Source organism: Oculina patagonica, chromosome 5, assembly GCF_052425735.1.
Source record: "Oculina patagonica isolate OP01 chromosome 5, crgOcupat, whole genome shotgun sequence".
NCBI lineage: Eukaryota > Metazoa > Cnidaria > Anthozoa > Scleractinia > Oculinidae > Oculina > Oculina patagonica.
The window spans coordinates 33,085,875-33,107,035 of record NC_135762.1 but is presented as its reverse complement, the minus strand read 5'-3'; the positions used below and the strand labels follow the sequence as shown (position 1 = coordinate 33,107,035).

Here is a 21,161-nt window from a genome sequence, read left to right as displayed (position 1 = left end):
ATTGATGATGATAAGAAAAGTGATAATTGTGAATTCATAATCACATTAATGTGAGTGTAATTAGGATTAGATAATTTAGAATTTTGTTTAAATTGCAATAGAGTGCAAAAACGGCTAAAACGGTGTCCAGCTTCTTTTCAGTTTATACATATATTTTTTTCACCTGTTGTGATGACAACACGGGCTTTAACAGCCTAATTAAATGCAGATGTAAATCCTCAAAATCCGATCCATCGACATTTCTCGAACTCTCCACGCAAAGCATTGACCGTGTCAAAATGTAGCTAGTCAGTGTAATCAAGAGAAAATAAGAAAACGCCCTGGATGACGCGTGCCGACGTCAAGGGAAACTGGTACTTTCGTTTTGCATGCGTCTCAAACTATTAAGCGAAATTGACATAATTATCCCAAAGCCTCGATTGGGGGTGTCCCTCTCTGTCTCGTTATTTTTTCTTGGTATAATGAATAGGATCGCGACATTAGAAACACGGTTAAAAATAAATTGTATTGTAACTTTGCAAGCTATTAAAAGTTTATAATTGAGTCCTTAAAACTGAGTTTAAGATAGTGATGGCTTTGCGCGCTTTACTTTGTCATGATTACCCAAAAGAATATACTATACAAATACCTATCTAGTAAGTTGAGCGCATAAATTTTAAATTTTTTAAGCCACTGCCTGTGGAAACTGTGTGCCACAAGGAAGTGTCCTTGGATTTATTTTATTTAGTATTTACGTAAATGATTTGCCATTTGCTCCCTAGTGTTGCCTTACTGAAAGTTATGTGAATGGAACTTAATTGTACATCTCGTTCGTATGTCCTTTAACGGTCCAAGGCAGTTTCTGAAATGAACGATGACGTTTCTAGAACTCGCAATTGGTGCTTCAACAACCGTCTCCTCCTATCCTTAATCCATAGAAGATTAAGCTCCAAATTAACGGAAGTCGGCAAATGCTGCAAAGTCTCCCGGATGTCCATCCGTCCTTATTGGGATAAAGATCTTGTGCCCTTGCAAGAAGTCAAAGCCGCGCCAGGGCCGCAACTAGCAAGAGGCAAGACAAGGCATTCGCCTCGGTCTATATGTTTACCCAAAATTAAAAACAAAATATGTTTTGTTGGGAAATAATCCACAGTTGCTCAAGAAATACCTCAAGAAAAATGTTTCTGAAAGAGTTTCAGAGCTTCTAGATTCCAACATTTTCTGGAGGGCATGCTCCCAGAACCCCCTAGTGAGATCTTGCCTCGTCTTTTGCAAAGGTCTGGTTACAGCCCTGCGCCCAGGTGTGACTCTTGATGCGAACCTTACATTTCTCGTTCATATAGTTAAAACAGTTTCATTTTGGATCTCAAGTTAGGCACAAATCGTGTTAAGCACGCGTTTGACAGAATGACTTTAATTACAATTATAATTAATGCACAAGAATTCCGTAAGTTATTCTATTGTTAACTCTGGCTGTTCCTTTTGTTCAAATCCTGTCAATCAAATCATGTGTTCCCAAAACCACTTGTTTCTCGTGCCGCAGGCTCAGTCGGCTAAGAGTGACAAGCGGCTCTGGGAACTAAAATGGTGCTTGCCTTTAGGTGTACGACTAGTTCCGCACATCCCCCCACCCCCCTCCCCATATCCTTCATCGCAGTTCACGAAACGCGGGGATGTAAGTGGTTGCGTAATAGTCGTAATAGTAATAGTCGTAGTGGTCGTAATAGTTCTCAACTATTGAAAATCCCTTTATTTAAATCTAGATCTATTCAAAGGACCTTTTATTATCATTTTAACAACAGCCTGAAGAAGATCAGTGAAACTGATCGAAACGTCGAATTTTAAATATTCTTAACCTCGGAAAAGATCCCGGAAAACAGTGAATAATTTTAATTTCTTAAGATGAGAGGTGAAAGTTTCAGAAATAGGATTAGTGATGTTATTTTGTAAGAAATGTAAAAGCTAAAAATGAACGACGTTTCGACCGTTCAACGGTCATTTTCATGTTCAGCCTAAGAATAAAATAGCCTGTGTTAATATATAATAAAAGCGCTAAAATATGTACATGCAAAAATAGACAATAACAATAAATTCTAAAAAAGGCTTAAAAATATTTTGTGCGAATGGCACGCATAGTTGTAAAATTCTTCTCCATGTTGTTCTTTCACTTAAAGTCCAATAGCCGATCCTTTATGTTCTCCGATGCGCTGGTGCAATTGTCGACACGAATACCCGACATAATCATTATCACACAGATCACAATGAAAATGATAAACAGCGCATTGTTGGTTTATGATGAGCGGTTTCTGTTCCTTCAATTTGATTTTGTCTTTGGCCTTACTGCTGGTGTAAACAGGGCAGATCTCAGTATTTATATTTCGGCTGAGATTACTAATTATTAATTGTCTACGTACTGAGTCCGCTGTTTTTTGGTCCTTGCATGGCAAAACGACTCTAATAGGAACTTCTCGCTGAATTCGAATAGGGACATGCTGTTGAGGACACACATTTTCCGATACAAAGAACATAAAGGTCCGGCCATGGGACGTCATGTAGAATTAAAGAAAAACATGGAAAGGAGCCAGACAACATCGAGAAGAATTTTAAGATTTTAAAGAAGTGCCAGATAAAGCTTGACTGTTTGATTTTTGAAATGTTTTTTTTTTATTAGGCTTCTAAAGCTTGTGACTTGTTCCGCGCGATTTTTTACTAACGGGCATTAAGGTGTTACAGTAAGCTTATGAAACGAAAAGCTGTCAAGTGGAAAATTAATACAAAAATATTCGAATTTGTTGAAAGCAGACTTTGTAAAGCAAAGTTTGCAAGGAAACATCAAGTCACGTGATCAAAATACCAGATTGTCCGCAGTAATTCGATCTAAGACATATCGCAGGGTTTGGTTATCATTGCTTGAACGCTCTGTAATACCCCTATTAAACGAGCAAAACATAGTGTAACCAGGTTTGACAAAATGAAAATCAGCAATAGAAAACGGAGGGACTGAATCTAACATAGGGTTCAAGTAAGTTATTAATTGAGTTTATTGCCGGAGATAAATTTGAAGTCTACAAACATCAGTTAGCAACGTCTATGAAAAAAAAAATTAAGCCATGTTTACTAAATAGCTTTTAAAGGTGTTTTTGCTTTGGTGTTAATGGGGAATAAGTTACATAAGTTTCAAATCACCCCTTCGCCCCTTCTTTCCCGCGAGAAAGGGCTTGGTGCAGTTTACATGGCATAAGTTTTTAACGGACGAAGACTTTCCAGAAGTTTCCAGGAGACACTCCAACATTGAAGTCGTCGCATTCCCATCTGCCCGTTGGTTCAATCACCCAGTGATAAGAACTCCTTATTAAAACAGGGTGATTGTACAACCGATCTTGATCTCTTCTATGGCCCCATTTGCCAACATAATACGCACCATCCCATCCCCACCTACTGCACGATCCAGCTAAAAACGAGTTGTCGTCATTCATTCTCACATACGAACGACAGGAGGCGGGCTGGACATCCGTCTGTCCGCTGAAATACTGCACTACAGCTTCACCAGCGCTGTTCGTTGTTGTGGTCACGTGGAATGTACGTTGCTTTTTGCAGTAGAATCGTATTTGGGAAAAGGCAAGGTGTGTTCTCAGCTGATTCATGGCGCTTTTCTGGAGAATCATCTGAGAGCTACTTATTCCACGATATGACGTCTTAACTGACAACTGTGGACGAGATGAACTGTGTACTACAACGTCAGAGACAAGAAGCCAGCCACCTGAAATCAGACAAGATTCAGTGGTCATACGACTAAATAAAACCAGTAGCAATATAAACTGTGCCTACACCATTTTTTTTTTAAATAACGTTATTTTAAACAACTAACTAAATGCATTTGTTGATGCAGTTTTGGTATTTTGAGAATAAATCAATTATGTCAAGGAAAAAACGCAACGCATATTTCATACATATATGTTTAACATAAGTTTATTCGCTGTACATGTACTGGAGTAATTGATGAGATTGCAACACGAAAGTTTGTTGCGGGAAAAGGAAAATAAACAACTATGGTAGCTGAGCAGGATTAGAAATAAACATAGGAAAGACTGTTGGCGATTAAGTCAGCAGGTTATTAAGAGTGGCCAATAGCATGGTCAGTAGAGCTCAATTATATCTCACTGAGGCTACGAAAAACGGTGTCAAATCGATCGAGAGACCAAGATTTATTCCTCTTCAAACCGGATAATTTTATCTCTAGAGCAGTTACCCAAAAAGTCATCAACGATGAAGGTACCAAATGAATGTGTTGAGATTTACATACTTTTATAGAGTTTACAAAATCTCCGAAAGTGTACACATTTACAGAGATTGCAATGTACAAAGAGAAAGAAGACATTTTACTGAGATTTCACTCACTTTCTTAAGTCTGTGAATGGTTAATAAAAATCGATGGCAACAAAAGTCAAATCACTTTTACTGAAAAAGATTTTTACTATTAAGCTTAAAAAAAAAACACGGATGAGAAACGGTTGAAGCAACGCAACCCGCTCTCACATAAAATGGCGGGATTATTTTTTCTTATATGAAAATTGTTCCTTAGCGCGCAATGCATCTAGGATGAGTACAAGGGCCTTTAACAGTGCTTCTTGATTACAGAAATTTTTGTCGTGAAATGGAAACAACTTAAGCTAAGCGGAGCGGCCTTCCTCTAGCAATGAAGTGTACTGAAGTCTTCTGCGATTGTATAAAACAAATTAATTCCATTAATTTTTGCTGTGCGTATGTTTAGTTACAGATCACAGAGGACGTCAAAATATGGTAAGAACTTCACTCGCCTAGCGGCTTGTGGGCCATTTTTATGTTCTTGCCACAGTTTGACTTCATCTGTGATCTATAATCAACGCACGGCAAAATGAAATCAATGAAATCTATTTGTTAACCCTATCCAGACCGCCGGGGGGGGGGGGGGGTGGGGTCGCGGAGGTTCACACTGACTTAAAACGCTTATAACTTTTTCAGATTCAACCAAACGCTGCCAAACTTTTCGAATGTGTCACAATCTGGGAATAACTTAGTAGAATAGATTGTTGTGTCAGGAACCTAACGTTACCATGGCAACGGCATTTTGACAGCCATGTTTTCCCATTTATTTAAAATACCTTTAATGGAATTATTTTCACATTTTAACGGTTTTTAAGCACAGCTTTATTGATTTTGAGTACTTTGCAGTAATGTTTGGCGGTTTCCTGACGTTTTGGAAAAATTTTGAAATCTAAGAAAGTGGCCTTTTTGGCATCATGATGTAATTGTCACGTGATGTGACGTCATCATCCCACGTGACGTGTACCAAATGATAGATTTTCGGTCATACTCTATATTCTCCAAGTTTCATTGTGATTGCTTTAATATTCTGGAAGTTACGAATACTAAGTTTAACATTATCAAACGGTAAGTTTCATACACTGGGATCTATTATTAAACAAATCATTAGGATGTCCATAAAATGGTCAGGAAACGCCTTCTAATAAGTTGTCATTACAAGATAGATGTGAGTTTTGTTTCTCCTCGACCCTACTGATGTTCCCTCGGCCTCGCCTCGGGTAACAAAACTCACTGCTTCCTATGGGACCAATTATTATTTATATATCAGATTCGCGGTTTTCCAATAGAACACAGCTGTGTTTCTACTAATATTCATCATCATCATCATTATCATCATCACTCGGATTTGAAGAGTAGCTTATACAGCTAATATCTCCGAGCATTTCACAATTAAGCATAGTACAAGGGGCAAAGCCCAGACCACAACACCGGGAACTTTTTACGAGGTTATACGAGGTATAAGTTACATAAGTTTGAAATCGGCCCTTTGCCCTTTTTTTCCCGCGAGAAAGGCTTGGTGCAGTATACACGGCATAAGTTTTTAACGAACAAAGACTTTCCAGAAGTTACCAGGAGACACTCCAACGTGGTAGTCATCGCATTCCCATCTTGGGCCTGTTGCTTGAGTCAACCAGAAATAAGCAAGATTTACGAAAGCAGGGTGATACAACCTATTTTGATCCATTCCGATGTGGCCCCATTTGCCAACATATCCCCACCTACTGCACGCTCCAGCTAAAAACGAGTTGTTATCATTCATTTTCACGTACGAGCCACAGGCGGCAGGCCGAACATCAGTCTGTCCGCAGAAAAACTGGACTACAGCTTTACCAGCGCTGTTCGTTGTTGTGGTCACGTGGAATGTACGTTGCTTTTTGCAGTAGAATCTTATTTGGGAAAAGGCCAAGTGTGTTCTGAGCTGATTCATGGCGCTTTTCTGGAGAACCATTTGAGAGTTACTTATTCCACGGTATGACGTCTCTTTGGACAACTTTGGACGAGATGAATTGTGTATCACAATGCCAGAGACAAGAAGCCAGCCACAAAAGATTCGGTAGTCATGCGACCAAATAAACCCCGTAGCAAACAAAAGTATTTCGTTGATGCAATTTTGGTATTTTGAGAATAAAGCAATCATAACATAAAGAAAAAAATCTGCAGCACATAACCGCCCACCGTACTTTGAATTGATTCATTTTTTACTCCCTTTTTATAAGCCTAGAGCACACTACGTGATCTGCAAATAACCGCCTACAAAAAATGATTTGCTCATGCGCATTAGTGTCTGACAGCGATTTTGCAGCAAACGATATTCTGCCCATGCGTAGTTGTGTCCACTTCCGAGTAAAATTGCAAGTTGTTTTTCAGATTTGAAGAAGAGCGGTTTAATTTGTCTACTAGGTCTGAAAAGCGAAAGTACAAAGAAGGCAATAAAAATTCCCCTTAATACGTGTTTCGGCAATATATGAAAGAAAGATGAAAAAAGAGAATTGGAAGAAGACCAACTCGTATTATCGATAGCAAAGTTACGCTTTCGTTTGCATTAAATCAGCAAAAAGGAGTGCGGTTCCCATGCAGTTCCGGAAGGTACTTGTGGAGAACAAATTCAGTACTAGTGATCGAATGATAATACAATTTTTGAACTCGGTTTTCGCAAAATATTGTTTTTTGTCAGTGTCTCGCAGATCAAATATTTGCTTGCCTTCGATTTCGGTAAATAATTGATCTGCTCGCCACTGATAACTCCGACGATATTTTGCTCAACCTTGCCGGTCCAATAATTGTTAATTATTTGGAATTGAAGCAATAAACTTTACAGGATATTTTAAGTGGATTTTGTCTTGATCTACAATAATATTTCACAGAGGCTGCGTAGAAGTCATTGTTTGGGGGCCCCCGGTCTGAATAGGGTAAACGACTGAGGGTCTGATATTGTTCTAAAGGGTTAAAACTAAACGTTACCTCCGTCAGTTGTCATGTCACAATATACATTTAACGGGTTCCCATTCTTCGCAGGGTCGATCCAGTATTTGCCGTCTCTAGAAACTCCTAAGTCTCGCATTTCCTTGCAGGAATGAGCTGGGTTATGGACAGACAAGCCTGGGAGTGCTACAATAGATAGAGAGAGGTAAATGAGATGTAAACAAATAATAAATATAAGCCAGTGTCTTTTAGGGCTGGGAAAAATTCAAAGTGGCCTACACGGAACTTCTATTGCATTTCGTGTCCATGAAAGCAGTGATAATAAATTATAGTAAGTTTTACAATTTGTTTACACTCTTTTTATTTTATAAGGATCTAGTTTATAAGAATATCGAGGTTGAAATTTTCGAATTTTTAAGAATATTTTAAGAGTAAACCTGAGGCTGAGACTTTGAAAAAAATATAGTTTTGAGTTGGAAATTTGTAAATACAATACAATTAAATATGTTTTTAGATGAAACAAAATCAGGTATTTTCATTTCTGTCACTGTATCTCTGTGAGGAATGCTTTGTTTAAAGCCAAACCGGCCAAGTGTCGTCTGACGCGACATCTTGATCTTGCTGGCTGCAACAAAAAGCAATGGTATATGTGCACAATGTAACACGATACAGATCTGGGCACCAAACACCCAATACATGCATATGCAGGCTAAAACAGAAATGTCAGGCAGTATTATCTAAGAATCTTCATTAGAATATTTCCAGCCTAAAATCGGAAGAAAAATAAGAATATTCAGCCTGGGTCGGAAAAACAACATTCTTACAAAAAAAGAGTGTAGTCAATCACAGCAATTTTGAACATCTGCTTTAGATGAATAAATGCCTCGGTTCAATACTATGGCTGTTTAGACAGGTTCTATTTCATTACGACACTTGGAAAATGCCTTACTGAAGGGGTGCTAAAGTGATGTCTGAAATTGTGATTTTTCTACAAAATGGAAGTAGATTATCTAGATTCATATACAGTCAACTCCCGCCTTGCGGACACACCGTGATCAGTCTTATCACGGACAGGAGTTGAAGTCCTGGCGAATAAGATTTACTGAAGATAACTCTTGCTACTACGGACTTTCTTTATTGCGAACACCAATTGTGGTCCCTAAGGTGTCCGTTATAGTGAACATTGACTGTTTTTAGAATCGCAAAACAATTAAGGGTTAAACAGTCAAGCTAATTTAGTCCTTTTTTGATAGATTTTTAATTGTAAATAGTAGACTTTTCATTTCATGTAAGTGTCACTCGATAATTCAGTTTCTTTTAACTGCAAAAGAGGTTAAATAAACTATTATTATTATTATATTATTATTATTATTATTATTATTACGTATCAAGTTTTAAATTTGATCCAGTTTGTACGTCTACATGACATTTTATTTAATCACTGGCGAATAATAACAAAAGGCACACTTACTTTAGGAAAAGTCACATCTGCGCATTTTGTTCCAGACCACCACTTTTGGATATTGATTTCTCCCGTCATTGCTTCGGGCGGTGCCCCTTGATACGCCACAAATCAACAGTCGCAAAAGGATTAAAGTTCTTTGTGTTTCTTCAGATTGCATCGCACACACTGTGAAGTTCGCCGTGTTAACATTTTCAGTCCACGAGATACGGCGTCGTGGACACTTTCGGAATCATTTAAAAAATGTGGCTCACTGTAATTTGGACGTGGACTTTTTTGTCAGGATAGAAGCGGTATGGCGGGAAAATAATTGTTTTACAGCTTGCATCGGACATCTTGGAACCTGAAGTTTTACTCTTCACTGAAGATTGGGAAACCTGTTTAAGAAGTTGAAAGCTACGTTTAAAAAAAGTTGAAGGGTGAAAATCTTTTTCTCACTCGACTTATTTATAATAATTCACATAAAAAACACATACTTCTCTTAACTCTACAATCGGCTTTCCGCCATTCAATGTATTTTAATGAAATATAAACTCTCATTTACCTTCGCAGCTTCCTGGGTGGTAAATATTTTCTCTAGACCCCTGCAGTAGTTTATCGATCCAGCACTTGTTTCGTATTTGTTCCATTCGCAGTACAAACTTTCCTGATAGGAAGGACAGTCTTCATAACACACGCAGTGAGCATCATGGGCATTGTACGTTTTACAGATTCCAAAAAAGGACAATGGACGCCAAACATGGGTTCAAGTCTGTCAATAAACAAAACAAATAACTTATCATTTAAAACATAAATTACCTTAATCTTTACATTCCAGGTGTAATGCAATAAAATTCGAGAATCATAAAAAATTGAATCATATCTTCCCGGCACATTTTGTCTGAGTTGCGAACTGATTGACTGACTGACTGACTGACTGACTGACTGACTGACTGACTGACTGACTGACTGACTGTTTGACTGCCTGCCTGCCTGCTTGCCTGCCTGTGGAATGCGTTCCAATTTCTTAGCCTTTCATATGAAAAACAATATACAGTATAGTGGTTACCTCCAATCACAACATAGAAGACGGAGAGGGGATCATGCTGGCGTCCTGTTCCACTAAGGTCTTTAACGATATTTTCATTGATGTTAGACCAACTTCCTACAAGCAAAGTCATAATAGAACATATCATTTATTAGAAAGATGTTAGTCTTACACATCCTTTATTCCCAAGGTCTGGCTGTAAAACACTAACAAGATCAAATGAAAATGTCCATTGAATTCCTGCGAGCAAGTACTCCAGATATTTATCCACCTTTTTCTTTGGACCTAACATCTACGTGACGTGTCCCTTTTGAAGGACTTCAAAAAGTGTCCTTTTTGGATCGTTTTTAGTCATTTTAATTTTCTTAAAGGGGCAGTATCATGGCGAGTTTGAGGCATTTTCGCCATAATGGAGCTAAAATTATGCCTAAATAGCTTCACTCATTCACAAGATGCGCAGATAACACCAAGGTGAAGATATTACATAAATGTTTCAATGATTTATCCATGACACATGGGCAAAGTTTGAAAACGTCTGCCAGTCGTTTTCAAATTTTTGATCGAAATCTCATGCCTGTATAACTCATGATAATACCTTTTTTGTTACTTTAGTGGACTGTTAAAGTCATTTATAACAGAGCTAACATTATTTTAAGGTTTCCATTATTATTAAGATTTCTTTTGACTTTGACGTTTTGGAGTGATTCTCGTGATACTGCCTCTTTAATATTTACCAAAAATTGCTTCACGTTTGCCAAAATTGCAGATTTTTTTGTAAAGATTTTGTCGACCTTATTCTACTTGACATTTATAGGTAGGTATATCTTACCTCCAGCCAGGCAGTTATAATGTTGTTTTCCGGTGGAATTTGGTTTTGCGCTTGACGATCATAATGATGGTGAACAGACACGAAGGCAACAGGCGATGAATAAAAGGTGGTGTTAAAGTCCACTTGCTGTAAAGAGAAATAAATTAGGGGAATGAATTAAGGCTTTTACTATCATTGGTTGTGAGAAGAAGGAGAGAGAAGAAAGTTATTTTGTTCAATCCAAAATTGCCTGTTTCCTTCGAGAGAATATGCTAAGGAAATGCACAAAGTAGTCGAGCGAACCTTTATAATTATCTTCTGAAAAAACAAAAATAATTCTTTTTTTGGTCGCAAAACACTTGAAATTTATTGATCGACACGTAAAGATTGATGTTACTGATCTTAGTTGCGTAAGCTTTTAATTTGTAACTAGCAGTATATAATAATTTTTTTTGCCTTACGCAAAGTGTGATTGATGTAAATATCACAACCACGTATTGAAAAAAACAACAACAATCACGTATTGAAAGGTTTTCCTATTTCCCAACTACCCAGTTAAAGAGAATTTTGACCGATGGCTGATAGGAGGATTAGACGATACGTCAAAAAGCTGGATGAATGGCAAATGCATGTCAAATATACTTACTTGGCAGAATCCATAGCTGTCGTCAGCTGTTGGGTTGTCGTTATTGGGAAAAACTGCTTCTCCTACCAACGTTAAATTAAAATTTGAGCCATTTCCAAGGAAAGCGAACCAGTCCTGCCGAAACAAAAAAAAAAGACATTCATTTTTTCATTCTCTCATTCGTTCTCATCATTATCAAGTATTCCTCTACACAGCCTTATAAAACCTTTAAATCTGTTTACTCACCACAATCGTATCTTGATGTGTTCCGTCGAACTGCAAATACTCCCGGATACACAGCTCAAAACCACTGGAACTCACGTTCTCAAGCCAAACATACATGGCGTCATCAGGCTTTGTGTCACGAGTGTACTTAGCTGAGACAAACACAAAAGGTCTCCCACCAAAGCTCTAAAAATGTTCACAAACTTTTATATTAGTACATAGGGGCTGGGGTGACTTAATTTTGCAGTATACTCGCGGGCATTAGATGAGAGATTGTCTAATTGGCGTGCGTCGTGCGTCGTGCGTCGTGCGTCGTGCGTCGTGCGTCGTGCGTCGTGCGTCGTGGGTCGTGGGTCGTGGGTCGTGGATTTTAAATTTACCGAAAAATGTGTGACGCTTAACAAGGCCGAAAATTTGAACTCACTCATTCAACGACCTCGGATGGAGGTGTTACAATATACGTTGCATGAGACTACCGCTAGAACTTCCCCTCTCCTTCTCCTTTGAACGCCGGCCACGCAGTTAGCCACGCAGGCTACTAGTTCGCAGAAAAATGAAAAATCTTAAACAAACAAGAACACCCTTAAAACGATTGCATCGACAAGGACAAGCTCCTTCAGTTTGGCTGATAAGCCGATCAGCTACTTCTTTTTCTGCCATTGTGTAAAATCGGAATTTTAATCAGGGACCAGTGTGTGGATCAGTGGCAAACTAGTGTCGAAGGGTCAGACTAAATGGCGTGGGTGGGTGGGTCGTGGGTCGTGGGTCGTGGGTCGTGGGTCGTGGGTCGTGGGTCGTGGGTCGTGGGTCGTGGGTCGTGGGTCAAGGCAAGTTTGTCCCCGATGCAAAGGAGCATTCTCACCGATTTGTTATTTTTGGATACCGTTTTTCTTATTAACAAAAACATGTTTTTCTTTCATGTCGGGCTCACCGTTTCGCTTTTTTCCCTTCATGTCTGCCGGGCAGTTTTACGGAAGTGGGCCGAAAATTGCAAGTATTTGCTTGACCTTGGCGTGCAGGCTGTTTGCCGACTGAGAATTTTCTGATCGGCATCGTTTTGGTAACAACCAATTTATTGAACGATTTCATGTAGGTAGCTTGGTGGTTCTTCATTCCATATCGATTAAATGATCATGTTATTCATTTGTTTGTTTTTCCAATTTTATCAGGGAAGTCACGCTAGACAATATATTTTATAATTTGTAAAGATTCGTGGCTTTTCTTGGTCATTTCAAGTGAAAAAGTTACAACTTCTCAAGTCTCCTTTTAACTTTAAGGGATTTCTACAGAACACCTAATGACCCACGACGCACCCACCCACGCCATTTAGTCTGACCCATTAGATGAGTGTTGGTGGTGGCTTCTCTCTCCGAAGACAGTGGAATATGCAGCATGTTTTCATTCTCTTGATGTCAAAGTTGCACGCCGCATGTAAATAAATTTGTACCATATACACGGGTCGAAAACATTTAACTCAAAGAAATGCTGTTGCAAGTTTTAATTTGTCAAAAAAAAAACTGCATAAATACTCCCTCGCCCGTGAGAGCCGACAACAACAATTAGCGAAGAAATTTGAATATTTATATATATTGGTTAGGCCCGGTTCAGACGCCGTTCTTTTCATGAGCCGAACTCAATTCGAATTTGGACCGACCCAAATTGACAAAAGTACGCCTCTTGATTCAGACGCCGTACTTTTTGCCCGTTCCGAGGCCGTTCCTAATACAGTTCCGATAAAAATAAATACATTATAATAAAATACATTATAGTAATTTATGAATTAGGATCGGCACATGAAAAGTACGGCGTCTGAATCAAAGCCGTTCCAAAGGCGTTCCACAGGCGAAATTCTCGGCCAAGCCAGGCGGGAAGAACGGGTGAGCCGTTCCAAATTGAAATAGCCGTTCTTATTTGATTCAGACGCCGATCTTTTCATGTACTTAATTCAAGGAATTAAGTTCGGCTCATGAAAAGATCGGCGTCTGAACCGGGCCTTAGTTGTGAAAACACAAACAAACACTTGCGGCGGTACGAATGCCACTTGTTGCTAGTTTGGGCAACTTAAGACAACTCGATAGCGATAGTCCTGGTCTTCTAACGACAACAAGGCCATCCGAAATTTACATATTTCTTTTCCACAGTCTAACCGCAAACACCTCCAACATAAACTCATTTATTATATAGCCGCGAGTGTTTTACTAGAAAACAGACCACTCGTAAAATTCATAGGAAACTGCATCCGGGACTGTAGTGGCGTATTTCCTCACTAGGGAGGATTTCGATGACGTCATTTCCCGCCTTTGCACGGTTGTTTGTGCAAAGCTGCCAAACGCCGGTTGGAAATGGCGAGCTTTCGATTCATGAAGTTCACTGAAGTCAAAATAAAACCTTTTACTGAGGAGCATGAAAATGCTAACACGAAGAAGAAAACTTAATATGACTTGAAATTATTTAAAAGAGCTTCTTGCTTGTGGAGACGTCAGTCAGACGAAGGGATGAAAAATCAAGAAATTTCAGCTGCCGAACTGCAATTAATACTTCAGTTCGCGAACAGAAGAAGAAGAAGAAGAAGAAATATCGTTTATTATTAAAAAACTTTTACACTTGGCAGTCCTTAGACTGAATTACGTGTAAATGAATAAAAACTATATATATTACAAGATTAAAAAATATTAAAAGCTATTTACATTAAAATATATTAAAAACTATTAAAAACGATCTATACAATGTAATTTAAACTATTATCTATAATAAAAGAATTTTTAAAACGGTCCGTTTTACAAACAGGCGTGTTGAACACTCTCTTGATCCGAAGTTGGTGGCTGTTGGTTGGTCTTTCAGGCAGCAGATTGACTAGTTTGTGGTTTTTGGTGGTTGCAATGTCATTAAATAGACTCTTAGAAAGCCAATCACGCCTACCAGCTAGGGTGGGGATACCGGCCTCTTCTAATGCCTTTCTGTATCCTGAATTTGGGAAAATTATACTCATTGCACGCCTCTGGATGCGCTCTAATTCTTCTGACAGATAGCCAGGAAGGCTGCTGTGAAACAACTGGCATGAATATTCAAGGACTGATCTTATTACACTACAATAAAATAGAACTAGATCATTAGAGCTGACTGCGGCACGTTTTAACTGTCGTAATAAGTAAAGGCGCTTGGCAGCTTTTGATGTGATTATTTCTATGTGATCGTTCCATTTTAAATCATTTCTGAGAGTAATTCCTAGAACTTTGGCGGAAGAGACTCTTTCAAAGTAAAGTCCATCCACCTCGACTGGGTCATACAGAGGTGGCGATCTTTTGAAGCATGTCAGCATCTCCTTACACTTCCTTGGGTTCAGCTGAAGGTGGTTTTTCTTGAGACCATTTATTGACGTGATCGACAGCATGCTGTAAATTACTGACGTCGGACGGCTGCACTATCTCGGAAATAGTGGTATCATCAGCGAATTTCCACATAAGCATGGACTCTCCAGGTAGATCAAGGTCATTGATCATCGCAAGAAACAGCCAAGGTCCGAGCCGGGTACCCTGTGGTACTCCTGCAGTGACGTTTAGCCAGGTGGAGAAGGTCCCATGTAGCTTCACCCTTTGCTGTCTGTCCCTAAGAAAATCTATGATCCAATTCAGGGAAGTGGGTTTGACTTCTAGGCTTAACAGTTTGGCAATTAGTGTCTGGTGGTCGACCAAGTCGAAAGCTTTTCGAAAATCCACAAGGGCAGTTCTAATAGCAGCCCCAGTGCCATCGGTAGCTCTCAGCCAATGGTGTAACATAGAAATGAGCGCGAAAGTCGTAGAGGAGCCTGGGATAAAGCCATATTGATTTGGATCAATAGAGGATAGCACTGCAGGCTTTACGGACTTCTCGATTACAAAACTTTCAGCAATCTTTGACAGTGTAGATGTAAGTGAGATCGGCCTCAGGTCTTTATTAAAATCACATACTGTTGGAGCCTTTGGAAGAGGCGAGACATTAGCGATTTTCCAAACGCGAGGAACTTTGCATTCAGAGAAGGAGGTGTTTAAGATGTCAGCAATGGGTGCGGCCAGAATGTCAGCGAATTCCCTTAGCACCCAGTTGGGAAGATCGTCAGGTCCACCAGCACGAGATGTTTTAACTGCTCGAAGTTTCTTTACGACAGACTGTTCAGTGACGGTTATTGGCTGGTCACCATCTGTTGGTACACGAACGCAATTTGTCAGGGGCGAGTAGTCTTTCGTGACGCTAGTAAAGGCTTCATTGATGCTTTCAGCCAAAGTGGTCTCTTCGCAGCAAAGGTCTGAATGCAAGACCGATTTAAGGTCACGCCCTGTGTTACTGGTGGTCCCACATAGCTGCTTAATCTCGCGCCACCAATTTCGGGGTTTTGAGTCGCGCAGGTCCTTTACTTTGTTCTCATAGTAGACCCTGCGGCAGCGCTTCCGCTCGCGGTTCACTTTGTTTCTTAACATCTTGTAAAGGAGTTCATTCCCGGAGGCGAAGGCCTTTTGTCGGCGAGCGATGAGAGCCTTGAGCTGGTTGGTCAGCCAAGGACGATCAGTTTCATGAACCGTCACCGATCGCTCTGGCATGATGGTATTTAATCCGAAATTGATGACTTCAGTAAGTATTCTAAGCTTGTCCTCGCTTGACTGATCTTGAGAAAACAGGCCAGACCAAGGCACCTGATGGAGAAATCGGCCAACTTCTGCTACTTTGCTCGGACGCTTGTCCCTTGTTTTGATGGCCTTTCGTTTAGGCTTAGAAGACTTGTCCCTGATTCCAGCCTTCATGATCACTGTGAGATGGTCCGACAGACCAAACGCAGGCAAACTGCTAGGACTTGAGTAGTATTCCGGAATATTAGTGAATAATTGGTCCAAAGTATTTTCTCCCCTAGTAGGAAAATCGACCATTGGCTTTAACTGAAAAGCCTTAGCAGCTCTACGGAACAGAGGTAAAAGTGTCTTGTTAAAGTCTCCTGCCATTATGATTGCACTGTTTGGATAGCGTGACTCGACTTTCTCCAAAGATGAAATTAGGTAGTCTCTCATGGTGACGTCATGTGCGTCAGGAGGGTGGTAGACAAGACCAACAACGATGTTAGAAAAACCACGTGGCAGACGTCGAGGTCTTAAATCCGCCCAAAGAACCTCGTGGTCAATTTCATGTAGATCGGAAAGAATCTTGCACTCGGTAGGAGTTTTGACGTACATGCACACACCTCCATGCTGTCGATTTACGCGATCGCGCCTGAAAAGTTGGTATCCATTTATGCTAATTGGATCGTCCGGCAAGGCCTCATTCAACCAGGTCTCAGTGAAAAAAGCGATGTCTGGGTTCAGCGTGGAAATAGTGTGCGCAATTTCATCAATTTTTGGCGTCAACGACATCGTGTTTGACAAAAGTAGTGAAGGAACGAAGAACGGCCTCTCGAGGGAATTCAAAGCCACGCTGTCGGAGTCACACCCTGTTGTAGATGGAAAGGTGACACTTTGAATATTTAATAAGTTCGTATAATTCCGAGAAACTCGACTTCTTCTGGCCCTCAAACCAACAATATCGCACAGTCTCATGTTAGGTGTAACAGAGGGAATTTGTTGAGCATCTCTTTGACTACTTCTACAGTGAACTCCAGCGCGTTTTCCTCTGGTTGGCCTTAGAATGCCGACTGATTTAAGCGCATTCCACTTCGTTGGCAACACAGGCTGTATCTTGTTAGGTAGATTTTTCCACCAATATCTCAGTGAGAGCAACGTAGATCGACTGTACGTTACCGACAACAGCGTAGATGGATTAAATGTCGCCATAGACTCTTAAAGCCACAGTTTTCGGAAGAAAAAAGTTGAATCTGGAAGAGCTAATTTTTTGCAGCCGCACGGCGCAAGGTGACAAGTGTACGGCATTATGAAAAGCGGACGATCAGAAAAAGCGGTGAGTTTGAGCAGAAACAGATTTCAAAACCGGCGGTGAATTATATTATCAGTGGCAGTGATGAAAGCTAATAAACAGAGTTTACATTTACGTTATACGTCTTCTGAAAGCTTCAGTTCGCGAAATTTTGCCTTCCAGATTTGCTCAATTGTTATATTTAGCTGTCGCTCGTGTTTTTAACCTTTTGATGAACGAATAAAAATAGTTTTAACTTTTACTTCATGCATGATTTTTGTCTATGTAATAAAAAGAAAATTACACGGTGGCTTAAAGATTTTTTTTCGTGGTGAAAGCAATATTTTACTCATTCGCTGCGCTCATTTGTAAAATATTGCTTTACCACTCGGCGCCGCCGTGTAATATCCTCTCTATATATTTGTGATTAATATATATTTTTTTGCATGACCGTCCCTCTGGGGAAAGTATATCGCCTTTTCCATACCTAACTAGGGGATTGAAAGTGCTAATTGATCTTAGGAGCACAACACAAAATTGATAAACATAGCCAGGAGCCTGACCTAAGCCATTTTTTGTTCAGTTTAGTAATTGGCTGAAAACCAAAATCTTCTAGCAACGGTAATAGATTTTTCCTACCCAGTGTTTTTATTATTTTGCGGTAACACCAAATGAAAATTACTTTAGCATCCAAAACTTGTCGGATCAACAGAAGCTTGGTTACCCATGTGTTGTGAACTAATTCGAACAACTTAAGAAGAAATTCGAACAACTTAAGAAGAAGACTTTTACAATTTAGACGAACTCCGCTTATCCTATATCTCATGATCAGAACAGTTAACATCCATGGCCCTTATGGTCGATGAACAAGTTTGTTGACTAACCTGTGTGAATGTCACTTTGTCACACTTGGTTTGTGTCGTCCATATCCCATTAAGAGTGACACTTCCGTGTGTCATTTGTGGATGATCTTGGAAAGCCAGCCAGTTGATGATTCCAGTTCCATTTGTTCCAATGCCTGTCTCACGAATACACACCTCAAAGCCGCGTGTTGTCACGGATTGAACCCACATAGCAGCAGGCGAGTGAACAAGTGAAAACTCCTCACCATGGCTCAGTGACACGTATACTTGAACCTAAGAAATGAAATTCAGAAAACCAGGCTTTAGCATACCTTCCAAAAAAATTCTTCTCAAACCCTTAGTAGTTCTGTTTTATTTATTAGTTGAAATGTACGTATATGGAAAATTTGCTCGTTCTTGATTCAGCCATATATATTTAACAATAATTCCACGAGCGCGTGTTGGATATGAGATGGTAGATAGCCAACGAGGTGCGTAGCGCCGAGTTGGCTATCACGATCTCATATCCAACAAGTGCGAGTAGAATAATTGTTTTATTAAAAGTGCCAAAAGAATTGCAATATTTGAGCTCTCCTCGTATAAAAGTCCAGAAGGGGTTGTTGAGAGCTCCTGCTCTACAATAGAAATAAATCTAACAATAAGCGAGGCAAAAATAAAGATTGGTTGTTAATAAATTCATTGATTGATTGATTGATTGATTGATTGATTGATTGATTGATTGATTGATTGATTGATTTGGCTGTATTAATTTGTGTAAAGTAACTTTTAGGTCTGAAACTACTGAAGAGTAGAACGCTTTTGATCCAAGGAAAGTAACAAACTCAGCCCGGTACAAACAGCCAGATATTAATTAAAAACAAATTTCGTTGAGAGGATTCAGCATTTAAGAGTCCCAATTTCAATGATTGATACACTTTTCAATACTAAATACTATTTGAACGGTCTAATACGAAATTGATGTGGGAATATTTGTTAACTTACCTTTCCTGATTTACTGAACGTCTTAGGAAATGCAATGTTTGTGCAACGTGGCAAGCGACAATGTTGGTTAGGTAAACACCCACTGCCACAGCTCCAGCCTTGAAGATTTTGTGATATATTGAACTTGCCGGTTTGGAGAGAAATCCCTGAAAACGAAACGAGAAAATTAATTTGTTGAAAATCGTAAGGTCCTAATTTTTAACAAAAAGGTAGAAATTCTCAAGGAAGGACCGTGGAGCATTTGCTTTAAGGGCATTGCCCTCACTCATTTGCTTCGCTTCAGTAGCGTATTATTTTTTTCTTGGTTGGCGGAATGACAAGCAGGTTATGAGACGACGAGTGTAATGAGCGGCACGGTTTGTACTCGACTAAAAGTTTTTGATAAGTCAGGTTCCTGGTAATGTAGAACTTTTAACGTTTTAACAGGATTTTAAAGTCAATTCTTGCTCTTACAGGAAAAGACACAGGTTAAGTTCCGTGCACAAAAGTTTCGTTTCGTTTCAAATCGTTTGTTTTGCACAGGTTTTTGGTTTAAAAACTGTATACAATGTTTTATTTTTGGTGGAATTAAAATGAAAATGAACCTGGTAGAAAAAGTGAAAGTAATACTGAAGCTTGAAGAAATCAGAAAAGGCTTTAAGTGAATTGAACTCTATTATGATGGGCAGATTTCCATGTCAGGAGTGACTTCGAGTTCAACTTAAGATATAGGATTTTGAAAGCGATCTCTGGCTTAAAAACTTTAAAAATACAAGCTTTTGTTCTTTTTAAGAAATTAATTTTCTTAGTTATTAGCATTTTTATTTCTCACCTTCACACTCGGAATATTTTATCTTTTTATATTTTTACCCGTCGAAGGCTGTAGTTTAAACAGCCGAAAGCTTGTATTTTCAATGCTTTTAAGCCAGAGATCGTTTTCAAAATTTTATAATATGTTTTATCCTGGCTGCGGTCCTTCAATATTTTAAGATATAGGCTTTATCATGTGATAACAATATCCAATAATTCAACCAACAACGAGCTTGGCTGTGTTGTAGACAAACGTTTTCTATTTTGATAAGGCAGTTCACGGTCACAAGAAGAAACCTTAGAAAAATAGGCCAGCTTACTCTTTTAACTGCGAGTGAAAAGAAGTTTAGCAAATAATCTTTTGGTATTCAATTTATTCACATCTTTACTTACACACTTTTGGCACTTCATTCAACGCAGACAAACAAAATAAGAGTAATTATATCTAAGACAATTAAATATCACCTTCTATTTTAATACGGAGGTGGAGAAGGTATATAATTTTAGCTGCAAACGGCTGGTCTGCATAAAGATCTAGTATCTTCAGCGAGTTTCCAAACTGACAACAAAATATATTGGTTTATCGTTAATTCATTTGCAATCGACGCATATAATGTACTGAAAATTGCACGTTACCCGCAAAAAAGGTTTGATCTTTAATTCTGGAAAACCCCTTTTTTTGTTTTAAGTTTAATTCACTCAAGAAGAAAAAGGGGTGTGTCAAGTACAATTTGTAGCATAATAAATGAATTGCACAAATATACATAAATAAATACAAATCATGGTGACATAGTGGTCAAACAAAACGAAAATGCCAACATTTGAATGAATGAACTACTATAAACAGCAAGAAAGGTTGATAAACTGTTTGTAAACTGGTATTAAACGAGCAACGTACACACGCGACTGCCGCCCTCGACGTTTTTTTAGGAACCTCATTAAAGAAAGACATTTTAAAAGCAAACACGGCCTTACCTTTCACTGTTGGAGTGATAGTCACCAAGATGGCAAAGAACAGCAAAACTGAAAGTGGAGCTGAAAGATACATTCCCAAGCGCATCTTGTCAAGTCAGGAGGTCCACTGCTGCAACGCGCTGTCAAAGTCTTACTTTATACTAACACCTCAAACTTGTGTAAACATCTTATCTCATTCCTTGAGAAAGATATTAGTTTCAGGTCAGGCTTGAATCACTTTGAAGGAGTCAGGAGATAACTAATTCCACAAATTTTGTCACGAATTGAGT

The 21,161-nt window shown here is 39.1% G+C and overlaps 3 protein-coding genes across 3 annotated transcripts in view; 1 reads left to right on the top strand and 2 right to left on the bottom strand.

Annotated features, from left to right (window-relative positions):
- LOC144653754 (protein SpAN-like) overlaps positions 1-21,161 on the top strand; it is a 177,039-nt gene that overhangs the window by 32,149 nt on the left and 123,729 nt on the right. The gene's annotated exons all lie outside the window — the stretch shown is intronic.
- Positions 1,375-21,161, bottom strand: part of LOC144653734 (uncharacterized) — a 38,322-nt gene continuing 18,535 nt past the window's right edge. The window contains exons 15-16 of the mRNA XM_078513814.1: positions 7,306-7,452; positions 1,375-3,739 (exon numbers count right to left, since the gene is read on the bottom strand). Of these exons, the coding sequence (XP_078369940.1) occupies positions 3,225-3,739; positions 7,306-7,452 (662 nt within the window). The 3' untranslated portion in view covers positions 1,375-3,224. The remainder of the gene's footprint in view (positions 3,740-7,305; positions 7,453-21,161) is intronic.
- LOC144654148 (uncharacterized) lies at positions 9,783-21,008 on the bottom strand. Its single transcript, XM_078514241.1, has 7 exons — positions 20,893-21,008; positions 19,129-19,274; positions 18,169-18,420; positions 11,435-11,599; positions 11,210-11,323; positions 10,585-10,710; positions 9,783-9,872 (listed from the first exon to the last, which is right to left on the bottom strand). The coding sequence occupies exons 1-7, from the start codon at positions 20,975-20,977 to the stop codon at positions 9,783-9,785; spliced, it is 978 nt and encodes a 325-aa protein (XP_078370367.1). The 5' UTR covers positions 20,978-21,008.

What these genes read in the sequence shown, in the direction of transcription:
- LOC144654148 (XM_078514241.1), bottom strand. Translation starts at nt 20,977, where the DNA reads ATGCGCTTGGGAATGTATCTTTCAGCTCCACTTTCAGTTTTGCTGTTC. An exon ending in CGTTCAGTAAATCAGGAAAG is followed by an intron (nt 18,421 to 19,128) that starts GTAAGTTAACAA and finishes TTCATTTCTTAG; the next exon opens with GTTCAAGTATACGTGTCACT. An exon ending in ACAAAGTGACATTCACACAG is followed by an intron (nt 11,600 to 18,168) that starts GTTAGTCAACAA and finishes GAACATTTTTAG; the next exon opens with AGCTTTGGTGGGAGACCTTT.